This window comes from Oryctolagus cuniculus, chromosome X, assembly GCF_964237555.1.
Source record: "Oryctolagus cuniculus chromosome X, mOryCun1.1, whole genome shotgun sequence".
Classification (NCBI taxonomy): domain Eukaryota; kingdom Metazoa; phylum Chordata; class Mammalia; order Lagomorpha; family Leporidae; genus Oryctolagus; species Oryctolagus cuniculus.
Genome location: NC_091453.1, coordinates 50,675,061 through 50,690,525, shown reverse-complemented (window position 1 = coordinate 50,690,525; position 15,465 = coordinate 50,675,061). Strand labels below are relative to the sequence as shown.

At 40.4% G+C, this 15,465-nt stretch overlaps 1 protein-coding gene across 1 annotated transcript in view; it reads left to right on the top strand.

The window, feature by feature from the left end:
• The window catches only part of TEX11 (testis expressed 11), a 295,189-nt gene that overhangs the window by 34,058 nt on the left and 245,666 nt on the right, over window positions 1–15,465 (top strand). Inside the window, exons 4-6 of the mRNA XM_017349668.3 lie at window positions 140–219; window positions 11,089–11,169; window positions 11,261–11,380. Coding sequence (XP_017205157.3) covers window positions 140–219; window positions 11,089–11,169; window positions 11,261–11,380 — 281 coding nt within the window. The remainder of the gene's footprint in view (window positions 1–139; window positions 220–11,088; window positions 11,170–11,260; window positions 11,381–15,465) is intronic.

Here is a 15,465-nt window from a genome sequence, read left to right as displayed (position 1 = left end):
AAATTGATTTTTTAATGCCTTTAAAATTGTCATATTTAACAAGCATGAAACTGGCTTGACTTCAATCATCTTTTTTTCTTTATATATGTATATAAAATGAATATTTTGTGTTTATGGGTGTCTAATTACCGTTTTTCAGTATGTCATATTGCTTCCAAGTTGGCATCTATGTGTGATCTTTCAGTGGCTTCAGAAGAAACTCTAAGAAGACAGATTTTCGTAAGTCCTAATTAATGAGTAGAAAATATAAGGTGCAATGAGAGTTATTACTCCAGTGAAAATGGTTGAAGTTAGTATAAGACTAGAAGGAGGTTGAATCTTCTAGTGCTATCTTTTTATGACTAGGATAATTGCTACAGTTAAAGATCTTGGCAGTGTTATAGTTGTTATGACAAACATTTGATGAACTAAATATTGGACTTAAAATTTTGGATTGATCTATTATTTTTTTTTTGCTTTTACCTAAAAAGAAAACTCCCTAGCCTAGTCTTGGAACTTGAGTGGTGTTGTATGTTTTTTTTTATATTTATTTATTTGAATTGGCAGAGTTACAGAGGTGGGGGGCAGGGAGTGAGAGACAGAGAGATCTTCCATCTGCTGATTTATTTCCCAAATGCCTACCTCAGCCTGAGCTGGGCCAATCTGAAGCCAGAGTCAGGTCACCCACGTGGATGCAGGGGTCCAAGTATTTGGGCCATCTTCTGCTGCTTTTCCAGGCGTATTAGCTGGAAGCTGGATCGAAAATGGAGCAGCTGGGACTTGAACTGATGCCCGTACGGGATGCCAGTACTGCAGGCAGTGGCTTTATGGGCTACACCACAGCACTGGCCTCAAGTTTTTTTTTTTTTTTAAGTGTAAACATTGTTTATTTATTTGAGGGGCAGAGAGAGAATGAGAGTGAAAGAACACTGCCTTCCCTTAATTCATTCTCTATCTACCCACAATGGCAGAATGTTGGCTGGAGCTGGGCTGGGGTCAGACCAGGCTGGGAATGTAAACCATGTGGGTGGCAGGAACCCAATTACTTAAGCCATCATTGCTGGTTCCCAGGGTCTGCATTGGCAAGAGGCTGGTGTCAGGAGCTGGAGCTGGGAATTGAATCTAGGTACTCTCATGTGAGATGCTGGTATCTTAATGGTTAGGCTAAGCATCTGCTCCCTGGAATGATATTATTTAATTTTTTTAAAGATTTATTTATTTTACTTGAAAGTCAGAGTTACACAGAGAGAGGAGAGGCAGAGAGAGAGAGAGAGAGAGAGAGAGAGAGAGAAAGAGGTCTTCCATCCTATGGTTCACTCCCCAGCTGACCACAATGGCCGGAGCTGGGCCGATCTGGAGCCAGGAGCCTCCTCCGGGTCTCCCACGCGGATGTAGGGGCCCAAGGACTTGGGCCATCTTCTAGTGCTTTCCCAGGCCACAGCAGAGAGCTGGACAGGGTGTGGAGCAGCCGGGTCTTGAACCGGCGCCCATATGGGATGCCGGCGCATCAGGCAAGGGCGTTAACCCACTGCGCCACAGTGCTGGCCCCCTGGTATTATTTAATTTTAAAAAGTTTTTCTGATGAAAAATTTAAAGCATTGAGTAAATAAGGGAAAGAATATGGGATTTGAAGTCTTAAAACCTAGGATTTAATTCCAGCTCTGCAACTTAGCAGCTATGTGACTTTGAAAGATGACTTAATTCTTTCATTTGTAAAATGAGAATAATATTATTACCTTAGAGTGTTATAGGGTTAAAATTTTTTTGTGAGAAATGCTTTGAACACTATGAAATGTGTAGCTAAGTATATAATAGAAGTATTCCTCTATGTAAATGCTATGACAACAACCTGATAAATCCCATATTATATGTGATATAATAAAGCTGAGTTGAATACATGGTTAATCTTGTGTTCTTCCCTCCTTTCAAAGATTGTAAACATTCTGATGCCTTCAAGCAGTTGTTTTGTCCAACTTTTATAGCTGTTTTCAGTAGGAGTGTCAGATTGAATCAAGGTGTTCCATCGTGGCTGGAACTGGAAGTCCTCCTCTTGCATTCTGTTTTTTTAAAAAAGTAATGCCTTTTAAACAATTATTTTCCCCCAAACAATATATGCATGCTTATATAAAATTAAACTGACTAAATCGATCTTCTATATATAAAGATAATTGAAAATGAATCTTGATGTGAATGGAATGGGAGAGGGAGCAGGAGATGGGAGGGGTGCGAGTGGGAGGAAAATTGTGTGTGGGGGAGCCATTGTAATCCATAAACTGTACTTTGGAAATTTATATTTACTAAATAAAAAAAAGAAAATAAATAAAATTAAACTGTTGAGACATAATAAAAAGTAGTAGTTTTCTGCTACCTCCTTCTCTATCCACTGTCTTGCTTCCTAGAGGCAAGTACATGTTTTTAGTGGAAAAATATTTTTCTCTGTGTTCTAAAATGATATTTTATTATAGAAAACCTCAAACACACACACACACAAAACAGATAAGATGATTTCTCCATTACTCATCATTAAGCTAGCGTAATCATCAACTCATGGCCATACTTGTTTCTTTCATATCTCCTCCAATGGCAACCCCTGACCCCATTGGATTAATTTTTTTTTTAAATTTATGGGGCATGAATTTGGTGCAACAGTTAAGAAGATGCTTGGCATGCCCACATCCGTTATTAGAGTCTCTGGGTTTGAGTCCTGGCTTCATTCCCAGTTTCAGATTCCTGCTAATGTGTACTTGGATAGGAAAATCTAGATGGAGTTCTGAATTCCTGGCTCCTGGCTTCAGCCTTGATCAGCTTTAGCTGCTGTGGGCATTTGGTGGTGAACCAACTAAAGGGTGATCTCTGTCTGTCTCTCTCTGTCCCTTTGCCTGTTGAACAAATAAAATTAAAAGAGATCTCCCATCTATACTGGTTGACTCTTCAAATGCCCACCACAGCCAAGGGCTGGGCCAAGATGTCAGGAGCCAGAATTCAGTCTTGGTAGGTCTCCTGTGTGGGTGTCAGGGACCCAAGGATTTGAGCCAAGGATGTACGTTAGCAGGAAGCTGGAGTTGGAGCTGGGACTTGAACCTAGGAACTCCTATATGGGATGTGAGTGTCCCAAGTGGCATCTTAACTGCTATGCCACATACCCACCCTGTTGGATTATTTTGAAGCAAGTCCAACATGTATGATTTTGTCTATAAATATTTCAGGATGTATCTTTAAAATATGTGGTATCATTTTATTAAACAAAGTCAATACCCATTATCATACCTGTTAAAATCTAACAAATGTTTCCTAAAATTATTAGCTATGCAGTCCTTCTATTCCCCTGCACCCACTTGGTTTCTTAGAATCAGGAGCAAAGAAAGCCCATACCTTTGTATTTTGTTAATATGTCTTTTTCTATCCACACATATCTCCTTTTTTTTCATTTGCTGAAAAACAAATTAATTTGTTGAGGAAATCATGTTGTTTGTTTTATAGAGCTTCCTAAATTTTGAGTTCTGATGATTTTGCCTTCACAGTGTCCCCTAATATAGTCCTTTGTTCTTGAAACTGATAGATCTAGAAGCTTGTTTTGATTCAGGTTTGATTTTTGTCAGAAAAATTTATAGACAATATGTTGTGTTTATATCAGGAGGCACTGATAGCCACTTAGCTCTTTTTTGTTCTGTTAGTGCCTTTTGATGATTATTGCCCTGGGTCCGTTTTTCTGTAAGGCTTTGCATACTCTAATTCTGCATTCCCTCTTTGTTTATTAGCTGGAATAGAGAGAGACTCCCCTATCTGCTATTTGGTTACTCTGAAGTACAGTTTGTATAAGACAGATTAAATGCTTGTTTCTTGTCTTTTACTTAATAGTTTTCAAAATAATGAATTGGCTCCCTAACATCTTCAAACAGTGACCAAATAAATAAGTTTTAAAAATGTATCACTGGGATCAAATTTGTGGTGCAGTGGGTTAAGCCACCACTTGTAACATTTTAAAGCACTGATTTGATCGTAGTTGCTCTACTTCCCATCCAGCTCCCTGTTAATGTGCCTGGGAAAGCAGAGGAAAATGGCCCAAGAACTTGGGCTCTTGCCATCCCCTTGGGAGACCTAGATGGAGTTATAGGCTCCTGGCTTTGGCCTGGCCCAGCCCTAGCTGTTGCAGCCACTTGGGGAGTGAACCAGTGGCTGAAGGATCTTTCTGTTTCTCCCTCTCTCTATTACTCTGCCTTTCAAGTAAGTAAATAAATCTTTTAAAAAGTATCATTGTGAATTCATGTATTTTAACATAGTTAATGAATTTCCATCCATTGTAGTTATTATTAATCTTATTGATGCACAGTGTTCTATCTTGAGCCTATTAGTAGGAGCCTCTTTAACTGGTTCTGAGTCCTTTTGACATAACCGCAGTAGTCTTAATAGTTTTTTTTTTTTTATTCTTGATAGATGAAGTGTCTGGGCTTATCGTGTATATTTCCTGCCCTAGACTTGGATTCAGGCATTCCTCCAGTCTTGTTTCTTTTTAGTGGAGAATGCTATTTAGAAATCACTGGGGGCAGCGAGTTAAAGCCCCAGCCTGCAGTGCCGGCATCCCATATGGGCACCAGTTCGGGTCCTGACTGTTCCTCTTCTGATTCAGCTCTCTGCTTATGGCCTGGGAAAGCAGTGGAAGATGGCCCAACTTCTTGGGCCCTTGTACCCACGTGGGAGACCTGGAGGAAGTTCCTGGCTCCTGGCTTCAGATCAGCTCAGCTCTGGCCTTTGTGGTCATTTGGGTAGTGACCCAATGGAATGGAGGACCTCTCTCTCTCTCTGACTCTACCTCTCTCTCTGTAACTCTTTCAAATAAATAAAATAAATCTTTAAAAAAAAAGAAATCACTGGATAGTACAAGTTCTTATTGCAGTTGCATTGGTGACTGTTTCTAGACCTTCTTAGTGAAGAGAGCTATAAAATCTATTTAAAAAAACAGAATGAGGTCATACTTCTATTTACAATTGATATTTAGGATGATAAAGTTTTTTTTAGCTTCTTTGGTTTTCTATATGCATCTCTTTTCTTCAGCATAGTCCGTCTTGGCACCCAGCATCATTAATATAATGAACATTTGTTTCAAAATATAGCAATATCAGTATTATTACTAATTATATGATTTCCAAAAATGGTTTAATAATTCATCAGGGATGTACAGTCAAAATATTACCTTAATATTATTAAAATAGAAGTTAGTTTAAATAATTCCTTTCCCTGTGATTTAGCTAGCATCTTGATGCACAGTTAGGTCCATTAGTTGCAATTTTCTTTTGATTTATAATGATAATTTTTAAAATTTTGATTGAATTTCATTGTGTAATTATGTAGAATCTTTACATAATTTCAAGGACAAATCTAACAAAAGTATATTCAGATATGTTTAGCTTTTCTATCTATCCCTTCTGCTCTGTTTCTTCTTTTTTGTAGATAGCCATTTTATTTTATGGTTTATTTTTTTAAATAGAAGCAAATAGGTATATACTCATTTTCCCTCCCCTAGTTGCTATTTTTAAAAAAAAATATTTATTTATTACTTGACATGCAGAGTGATAGAGAGATACGCGTGCATGCACACACACATACACACACACACAGATCTTCCATCTGTTGGTTCACTCCCCAAATGGCTGCAACAGCTGGGGCTGACCAGGCTGAAGCCAGGAGCCCAAAACTCCTTGAGGGTCTCCCATGTGCCCACCTCTAGTTTCTTAGATCAATGGTAATATTCCAATATATATTCTTCTGTACCTTATTTTTTGCTCCATTTAACCATTTAGCATTATGTCTTAAGGATCATTTTATAGCAATGTATATGAGAGATCCCTCATTTTTATATTTATATAATTTTTTTTTGACAGGCAGAGTGGACAGTGAGAGAGACAGAGAGAAAGGTCTTCCTTTGCCGTTGGTTCACCCTCCAATGGCCGGCGCGGCCGGCGCGCTGCGGCCGGCGCACCACGCTGATCCGATGGCAGGAGCCAGGAGCCAGGTGCTTTTCCTGGTCTCCCATAGGGTGCAGGGCCCAAGCACCTGGGCCATCCTCCACTGCACTCCCTGGCCACAGCAGAGAGCTGGCCTGGAAGAGGGGCAACTGGGACAGAATCCGGCGCCCCGACCGGGACTAGAACCTGGTGTGCCGGCGCCGCTAGGCGGAGGATTAGCCTAGTGAGCCGCGGTGCCGGCCCTATTTATATAATTTTTGAAAAAAGATTTATTTATTTGAAAGGCACAGGTGATACAGGGGGAAAAAAGAGGGAAGGGGAGAAAGAGAGAGAGCTTCTATCCTTTGGTTCATTCTCCAGATGCCTGTAACAGCCAGGGCTGGACCAGGCTGAAGCCAGGAGCCAGGAACTCCATCTAGATTTCCCACGTGGCAAGAACCCAGGTATTTGGGCCAGCATCCACTGCCTTCCTAAGGACATTAACAGAAGGTTGGGGCTGAAGCAAAGTAGCCAGGACTCGAATTGGCACTCCAATATGGTATGCAGGTGTCCCAGGTGGTAGCTAAATCTGCTGTGCCATAATGTCTGCCTCTAGTTACATAGTTTTCTTTTTTAAATTAAAAGTGTTTAATAATTTTTAAAATTTTAATATTTAGCAATTTTTAACATTTTCCACAGTCACTTCATATCTACATATTATATTATATGCATACACATTCTGTTTTTTCTTGTAAACAGGGATATTAATATCACAAAATGTGGGATTCATGACAATGGTCATAATGTGGGGTTAGTTACATAATTTTCCATTGATGTGTATATCTTACCTGTATTCAGCCAGTCCTCTGTGATGGATATTGGGGTGCCTCAGTGAATTGCCTTGTGCATATATCTTTGCCAGTTTTTAAGGCTATTACTTGTAACCACTTTAGTTTTCACTCTTGTGGTTACTTCCATTATTTTAATCATGCTTGTATACTTGTACCACTATAATTACTTTGGGAGGACTACTATAACAAAATATCAGAGGCTGGGTGGCTTAAACAATAGAAATTTGTTTTCTTACTGTTCTGGAAGCTTCATGATTAAAGTGCCAGTGGATTTGGTTTCTTCTGAGTACTCTTTCCTTTACTTGCTAATGTCCGTCTTCTCTGTCCTTACATAGCCTTTCCTCTGAGCATGATCATTGCTTGCTTCTCATTATGTGTGTAAATTTCCTCTTCTTATAAGGATACCAGCCAGATTTCATTAGGGCCCACCCTAATGGCCATATTTCAGCTTAGTTACCTGCTAAAGACTTTATTTCCAAATACAGCCACATTCTCACATTCTGGGGTGATGGAGGTTAGGACTACAACATAGAATTTTGAGCGGACACGGACATGATTATGCCCATAACCATAACTAATTCTTTTTTTAAAAAAGATTTATTTATTTATTTATTTGAAAGAGTTACACAGAGAGAGAAGAGGCAAAGAGAGAGAGAGAGAGAGAGAGAGAGAGAGAGGTCTTACATCTGATGGTTCACTACCCAGTTGCCTGCAATGGCCAGAGCTGTGCTGATCTGAAGGCAGGAGCCAGGAGCCTCTTCCAGGTCTCCCACATGGGTGCAGGGGCCCAAGGACTTGGGCCATCTTCTGCTGCACTCCCAGGCCACAGCAGAGAGCTGGATCAGAAGTGGAGTAGCCGGGCCTCGAACCGACGCCCATGTGGGATGCCTGCGCTTCAGGCCAGGACATTAACCCTCTGTGCCACAGTGCTGACCCCCATAATTAATTCTTGATTTATAAGGTTTATACATAAGCTGATTTCTGTTATAATAGATGAGGATTTATCTAATACTTTCTTATATTACTTCTAAATTTTTGCTAGTTATATGAGGGAACTTTGAAAAATTTGTTTAAAATTGAAATTAAAAGACAAGTTTAAGACATTGGCAGTGACCAAAACTGCTCCAGCTCACAAAAAAAATTTGTTAGATAAGATAGACAGAGACTTGCAGACCCAGGACAGGCAGGGTTTGCACTACACCTCTCATAAGCAAGAAGCAGCGATAGAAGATATAATTTACACCCTTCAACATCCCTTACGATTAAGGGAATGGAGTCTCTGAGGGGGAATATTGTAGGCAGGCATATAGGATTAAAATTAATAAGGTTTGTGAGCTCAAAGACCATGCCTTCACCATGTCCCTGTGTGACCTCGTGTCCCTGTCTGACCACACCTGTGTGCCCAGCGGGCAATCAGGCCAATTAACTACTCCCTTTTGGAAGTAGATTAAAGGCCTGGGAAACGGTGGGCCCAACCCCCCCCCCCTTTTTTTTTGCCTCCTTTTTTCTGTGCCTCCAGGGTGCGTGGTCTTCGGGCCACCTGCCCCAGACTTCCTGGCCAGCATGCTCTTCCACATGGCTGACTCCTGGTACTTGGTATGAACCCAGATTTCGCTCTCTTAGATAGGGCCTTCGATCTCCTATGCTTTTCTTCCACTGAATAAAAAGGCTTAAAACTTAAAAAAAAAAGACAAGTTTATTTTGGTGCAAAAAGTTTTTGAAATCCATGCATATTTTTTTCATAATATGCATTTTCTGCAAAATTTTTGAAGACCCCTCTATGCATACATTTCAACATTTTTTGCACCAAACATCTTTTAATTCAATTTTCCATGAACTTTTTGAAGTACCTTCATATAATACTATTTTAAATTTATCTGATGGTTACCTTTTAAAATTTTTATCTATTTAAAGTTTTATTTCCATAAATTTTGGACATTATATGCTTTCCACTTTGTCCGCCTTGTGAGTATGGTAGTACCTTTACCATTGTCTCTGCCTTCTCTTTTCCCCATTAACTTTCCAATTTCTGTCACCTCTGATTTGCCTTTTTGGTTTTGTTGATCCCAAAGAAAGAAAACTAATAGGAAAGGTTATTGATTGTTACTGTTAATGAACTCTTCAACTTTCAGGGAGAGGTCAACTGCCTTTTGTTTCCACTGTTCTCACTTAGGGCTTTTGTCATATTTTGCATGTTTGGGTGTGATTTTCTGCTTCATCTTATTTGTTTCAGTGATTCTTCATAAATGCAGGTCCATCGAAAATAACCCCTTGTTTTCCAGAACTATTGTTTAAATATTTTTTTAAAGATTTATTTATTTATTTGAAAATCAGAGTTACACAGAGAGAGGAGAAGCAGAGAGAGAGAGAGAGAGAGAGAGAGAGAAAGAGAGAGGTCCTCCATTTGATGGTTCACTCCCCAGAGCTGCGCCAATCTGCAGCCAGGAGCCAGGAGCTTCCTTCAGGTCTCCCACGTGGGTGCAGGGGCTCAAGGACTTGGGCCATCTTCCACTGCTTTCCCAGGCCACAGCAGAGAGCTGGATTGGAAATGGAACAGCCGGGTCTTGAACCGGTGCCCATATGGAATGCCGGCGCTCCAGGCCAGGGAGTTAACCCACTGTGCCACAGCGCTGGCCCTTAAATAATTTTTTTTAAGTTTCATTTATTTGAAAGGCAGAGAGTGCAGGGTCGGGGAGCGGGAAGGGACAGAGATTTTCCGTCCGCTGGTTTACTTCCCAGATGCCTACAACAGCCATGGCTGGGCCTGGCAAAGCCATGAGCCAAGAACTCCATCCTCCTTCCGAGTCTCCCATTAACAGGAAGCTGGATCAGTAGCAGAAGCAGAGGTGACAGTCAATTCCAGGCACTCTGATACGGGATGTAGGCATCCCAGGTGGCAGCTTCACCAGCTGCACCAAGCCTGCCACCCAATACTCATATTGAATAAGAAAAACTATGTATGCATTTTCTCTCATTTTTTTTTTGCTTTCAAACTTTTATTTAATGAATATAAATTTCCAAAGTACAGCTTATGGATTACAATGGCTTCCCCCCCATAACGTCCCTCCCACCCGCAACTATATATTATCATTTCTAGGGACTTAGGATAAGAAGAGTTGGCTGTAATATGTGCTTATTAGTCTTCCATTTTGATTCAGTCCTTGTTTGCTTCCATAGCATTTGTGTATATTACTTATCAATTATTGATTTAGTTATCTGTCAGTTGCAATAATGTGAGCTTCTTCATAGTACCTGGTCTGTAGTGTATACTTAGTAAACATCTGTTAGGTTAATCCAAAATGTTACTAGAAATGACATTAAAAACAGGAACCAGGGTGGGCACTGTGGTACAGTGGATTAAACCAGTTTCAGGTGCCTGCATCCCATATCAGAGTGCTGGTTGAATCCTGGCTACCTCTGCTTCTGATACGGCTTCCTGCTAATGTATCCTTGGAAGCAGCTCAAGTGGTTGGGCCCCTACTTCCCACGTGGGAAATCTGTGTGGAGTTCCTGGCTCCTGGCTTTAGCCTGGCCCAGTCCTGATTGTCGTGGGCATTTGGAGAGTGAAATGGTGGATGGAAGTTCTCTCTCTCTCTCTCTCCCCCCTCCTTTTTAACTAGATGAAAATAAATAAACATTTCAAAAATCCTAGAATGCAGATGTGTTAACTCATATGCTAATATTATAGAACTTTCTTCAATTGTGTGAGACATTAAGTTTTCAGAACTTTCTCTTCCTATCTAAATTATCCCAGAGGTTTTTTTTTTTTATTATTTATTTAGTTGAAAGGCAGAATGACGGGGGAGGATGGTTGAGAGAGAGAGAGAGAGATCAATTGATCTACCATCCCAAATGGCTGCAACAGCTAGGGCTAGGCCAGGCCAAAGCCAAGAGCCTGTAATTCCATCTGGGTCTACCACATGGGTGGCAGAGGCCCAAGTTTTGGAGCCATCGTCTACTGCCTTCCATCTGATACATTAGCAAGGAGCTGGATCAGAAGCGTGGAGTAGCCAGGGCTTAAACTGGCACTCTGATATGGGGTGCAGATGTCCCAAATGGTGACTTTTAAAGTATTCCTGTAGCAAATGTGTTTTAGGCCTATTCTTTTTTTGTTATTATTTTTATTAAGATATTTTTTCTTGAATTATGTAATACAAAGTAGAACACAAAACTCTCCTAAATGCTGACTGTTCCTTTTTGTTTTCTGTAGGTTTTGTGACTGAATATTGATAGAGGAGCATTTTCTCCAATATCCCCCAACCAGTCTGGGGAGATGTGAACTTTAAAAAATTATTTTTCTAACTTTTCTCTTCTAGATGAATATTAAAACAGGAAGAGGCTGGATAGATATTGGAAAAGCTGTGCGTTCTGATGAATTTTTTGAAGCTGCCATTGTTGTAAGTTACCTTTGATTTTTAGCTGTGGCAATTATTAGTAACATCTGTGGCTGTTCTCATCCCCACATTGTATTGCATTTTTATTTCCCAGGGTCTGGAGCACTTATATGTCAGATTAGTGGAGAGGAGTTACACTGAGGCACACGTGATCATTCAGAAGGTGGCTGTGGAGAAGGACCTCTTCAAAGTCTATTCTCACCAAGCAGAGTCAGTAGGTATCATAGGCACACAAGCCTTACTACGGGGGCAAGTTATAGATGTAAATGCAAGAATAATGAGAGGTAATCTATTAGAAGAAAATCAAATGTCACTGGCCATTTATAGGATGCTATATTTGATCTTTGGATCTTGTCTAATGTCTCAAGGAGACATGACTAATGGTGACTGGATCTGTATGGGAGTGAATGGGGGTAAATGACTAATATATATTTTCAACCACTGCATGTAACATCTGTCATTTATTTGTGGCAGCAGCCTTTTCTTGCAACACCTGTCTCCGTGACTGTCTCTTACATTCAGTCTGTCAAATATTCAGTCAAATATTTACTTGAGAAGAGTCTTTTCATTTGCTGTTGTTTTTCATTTACTATTTTTTTTATTTTAAAGATTTATTTATTTATTTGAAAGTCAGAGCTACACAGAGAGAAAAGGAGAGGCAGAGAGAGAGAGAGAGAGAGAGAGAGAGAGGTCTTCCGTCCTCTGGTTTACTCCCTAATTGGCTGCAATGGCCGGAGCTGGGCCGATCCAAAGCCAGGAGTCAGGAGCTTCACCCAGGTCTCCCACGTGGGTGTAGGGGCCCAAGGACTTGGGCCATCTTTCACTGCCTTCCCAGACCATAGCAGAGAGCTGGATTGGAAGTGGACCAGCCAGCACTTGAACTGGCACCCAAAAGGGTTGCCAGCACTGTAGGCGGTGGCTTTACCCACTATGTCACAGCGCTGGCCCCTTGATAATTTTTTTAAAAATAAAGTTTATTTATTTATTTTGAAAGTCATAGTTACAGAGAGAAAGAGGAAGAGACAGAGGGATCTTCCACCTACTGGTTCATTCCCTAGATGGTCACAACAACCAGTGCTGGGCCTGGCTGAATCCAGGAGCCAAGGAGCTTCATCCAGGTCTCCCATGTGGGTGGCAATTACCCAAACATTTGGGCCATCTTCTGATGTTTTTCCCAGGCCATTATTGAGGAGCTGGATTGGAAGTGGAGCTGCTGGGACATAAATTGACACTCGTGTGTGATGTCAGTATCACACGTGGTGGGTGGCTTTGCCTGCCGTGCCACATTGCCGGCCCCTTGATGATGCTTTAAAATATCTCCTGTTATCACACAATGTTCAAAGTTGTACTTTGCCTCTGTTTGCATTGTAGGTTTCCTCATTTTGTTATAGTTAGGTGTGCATTTTCAGTTGACAAAAAGCAGTGATGAATTTGCTTAATGTAATTATGTAATCCTGGAAATGAAAGAGGCACTAAAGTCATCTAGTATAGCCCCCTTTTTTACTTTTTATGATTTTTATTAAGATATGATTTATATACCATAGAATTCACCCATTTACAATGTTTAATTCAGTGCTTTTAGTGTATTCACAAAATCGTTGAGGCCATTTGCGGAGTGAACCAGTGGATGGAAGACCTCTCTCTGCCTCTGCCTCTGCCTCTCTGTAACTCTGTCTTTCAAATAAATAAATAAATCTTTTTAAAATAAGAGAGTACAATGTGAGATAGGGATATAGCTTCATTTACATGTGGTTATCCAGTTGTCCCAATATCATTTATTGAGAAGACTATTCTTTCCAAATTGAGTGATCTTGATACATATATCAAAAACCAATTCATCATAAATGTGGAGGTTTATTTGTGGACTCTTATTTCTATTCCATTGATCACAATGTCTATTCTTTTTTTTAAAATTATCTATTTGAAAGGTAGAGTTAGAGAGAGAGGGAGGGAGGGGAGAGCGTCCAGAGATCCAATTGTTTGCTCCTCAAATGTCCTCAACAGCTGGGGCTAGGCCAGGCTGAAGCCAGGAGCTGGGAATTCCATCAGGGTCTCCCATACAAGTGTCTTGGGGCCCAAGTACTTGTACCATCTTCAGCTACTTTCCCAGGCTCATTAAAAGGACACTGGATCAGAAGTGGAGCAGCCAGGACTCTCTCTCTCTGCCTATGCCTCTCTTTAGCTCTGTCTTTCAAATAAATAAATAAATAAATAAATATTTTAAGAAGGATTAATAACATTAATATGTGGTGTCTCTTTCATAGGAGCATAAGTTTTTGGGAGATCCAGAAATGTAAACATGCATTTCAGCAGGGTAATTGCCTTGAAGTAATGTGGATGAAGTTCTTCAGTAAAACAAAGGATTAGTAGTTTATTTTGATGTGAAAATTAAGAAGATTGTGAATTTTGGGGGAGTATAAAAGGGACATAAAATAGATATTTTAAATTGCAGAGGAGAATGAGATTTTTTAAGGTTTATTTTATTTATTTGAAAGGCAGAGAGAAAGAGAAAGAGAGAGAAGGAAAGAGAGAGAGAAAGGGAGAGAGAGATCTTCCATCCATTGGTTCACTCCTCAAGTGGCCACAGTAGCCAGGGCTGGACTAGATTGAAGTCAGGAGCCAGGAGCTTCATCCAGTTCTCCCACATGGGTGCAAGGGCCCAAGTACTTGGGCCTTCTTCTGCTGCTTTTCTCAGGCCATTAGCAGGGAGCTGGGACTCAAACTGACATCCATATGGGATGCTGGCACTGCAGGCAGTGGCTTTACGTGCTATGTCACAATGCCGGATCCATTTTTTAAGGTGAGAGATGAAGTAATTTTTAGAGGGATACAGTAGGAGGATATGGCATGCTATAAAGTACTTGAGGAATATGATAGAGTCTGTCCACCTGTGTGGGAAATATACTGCAGAAATCAACAAAGGGGAAAACTCAGTTTTATTGAGCATCTACTATATGCTTGACATAGTACTAGGAGCTGTAGTGTTCCTAATTGCTTAGCTGGAGTGAAGGTCCTATTGAAGTTAGCATAAATTCGTAGAGGGTCCATTTAGCATAGTTTACAGTGGATGACAGTGCCCTCTCTCTGTCTCTCTGTCTCTGTCTCTCTCTGTCACATAAATAAATAAATATAAATAAATAGTCTAAACAAAATTTTAAAAGTAAAATACCGTATCTGTTAACTAAATTCTTCAATTCTTAAATGGCTGACCCAAGCCTCTTCTATAAATGCTTAATAAATCTTTACATATTTATTTTTTATTTGAGAAAATCTTGCCTTTGATGGCTCATTCCCCAGATGCCCCCTGGCCCAGGCAGGGTTGGGCCAAACCAGAGCCAGGATTCTTGACCTCAGAGTGGATTTCACATGTGGGTGACAGGGTCCCAGGTGTTTGAGCCGTCATCTGATGCCTACTAGTGTGCATTAGTAGGAAGCTGGAATTGGAAGCAGATCCAGGCACTCTGATTCAAGGCAGTCTGATATGGGATGCAGGCAATATGGAAACATATTTCAAAATCAGAGTCCTAACTGCTGTCCAAACACCTGCTACAGTTTCTGTTCATTTAAGTGTGTTTAGTCATAGGGTGGTAGGGCTAAAGGGAATCCCAGGGATACTGTAGTGCGGTTTCTTCACGAGGAAACTGAAGCCATGAGAGCTTAAGGCTCAAGGTTGCACATAATAAATGGCCAAGTGACTCCTCTGGATTCAAGATAGGATTGCACTGAACTGCCTTTGTAAGGGATATTCGCAGTAGTCAAGACTTTCAGGTTATTGTGAACTTGTTTTAAGGCAAAAGACTTCTGTTTAATTTAATTCCTCGAATGTGGAGATAAATACAAGAGCTATTTAAGTCCGAGAAGCGCCTATTACACATCTGTTATACATGATATAATAACATAAGGTATCACACCAGTTTCTGCATTTCTAGAAAAAGTAAATGACTTCCACTCATTCAGTACTAGCCTTGTGTTACCAAAAATTGTTACTACTTAATTCCTCTGTATTTTGAGCTGGCTATTGTGTTTGACTAGATCAACTAATATTGCTAAAAAGATTAGGGAAAAATAAGGCTTTTCACCATTTTTAAAAAAGATTTATTTTCTCTTTATTTGAAAGAGTGACAGAGAAAAAGAGACACACACAAAAAGATGGAGATCATTTTCCTCTGGTTCACCCTTCAAATGGCCACAAAAATCTAGATTAGCCAAGGCTTAAGCCAGGAGCCTAGAAATCCATGTAGGTCTCCCATATGGGTGGCAGGGGCCCAAACACTTGGGCCATCTTCCAAAGCTTTCCTG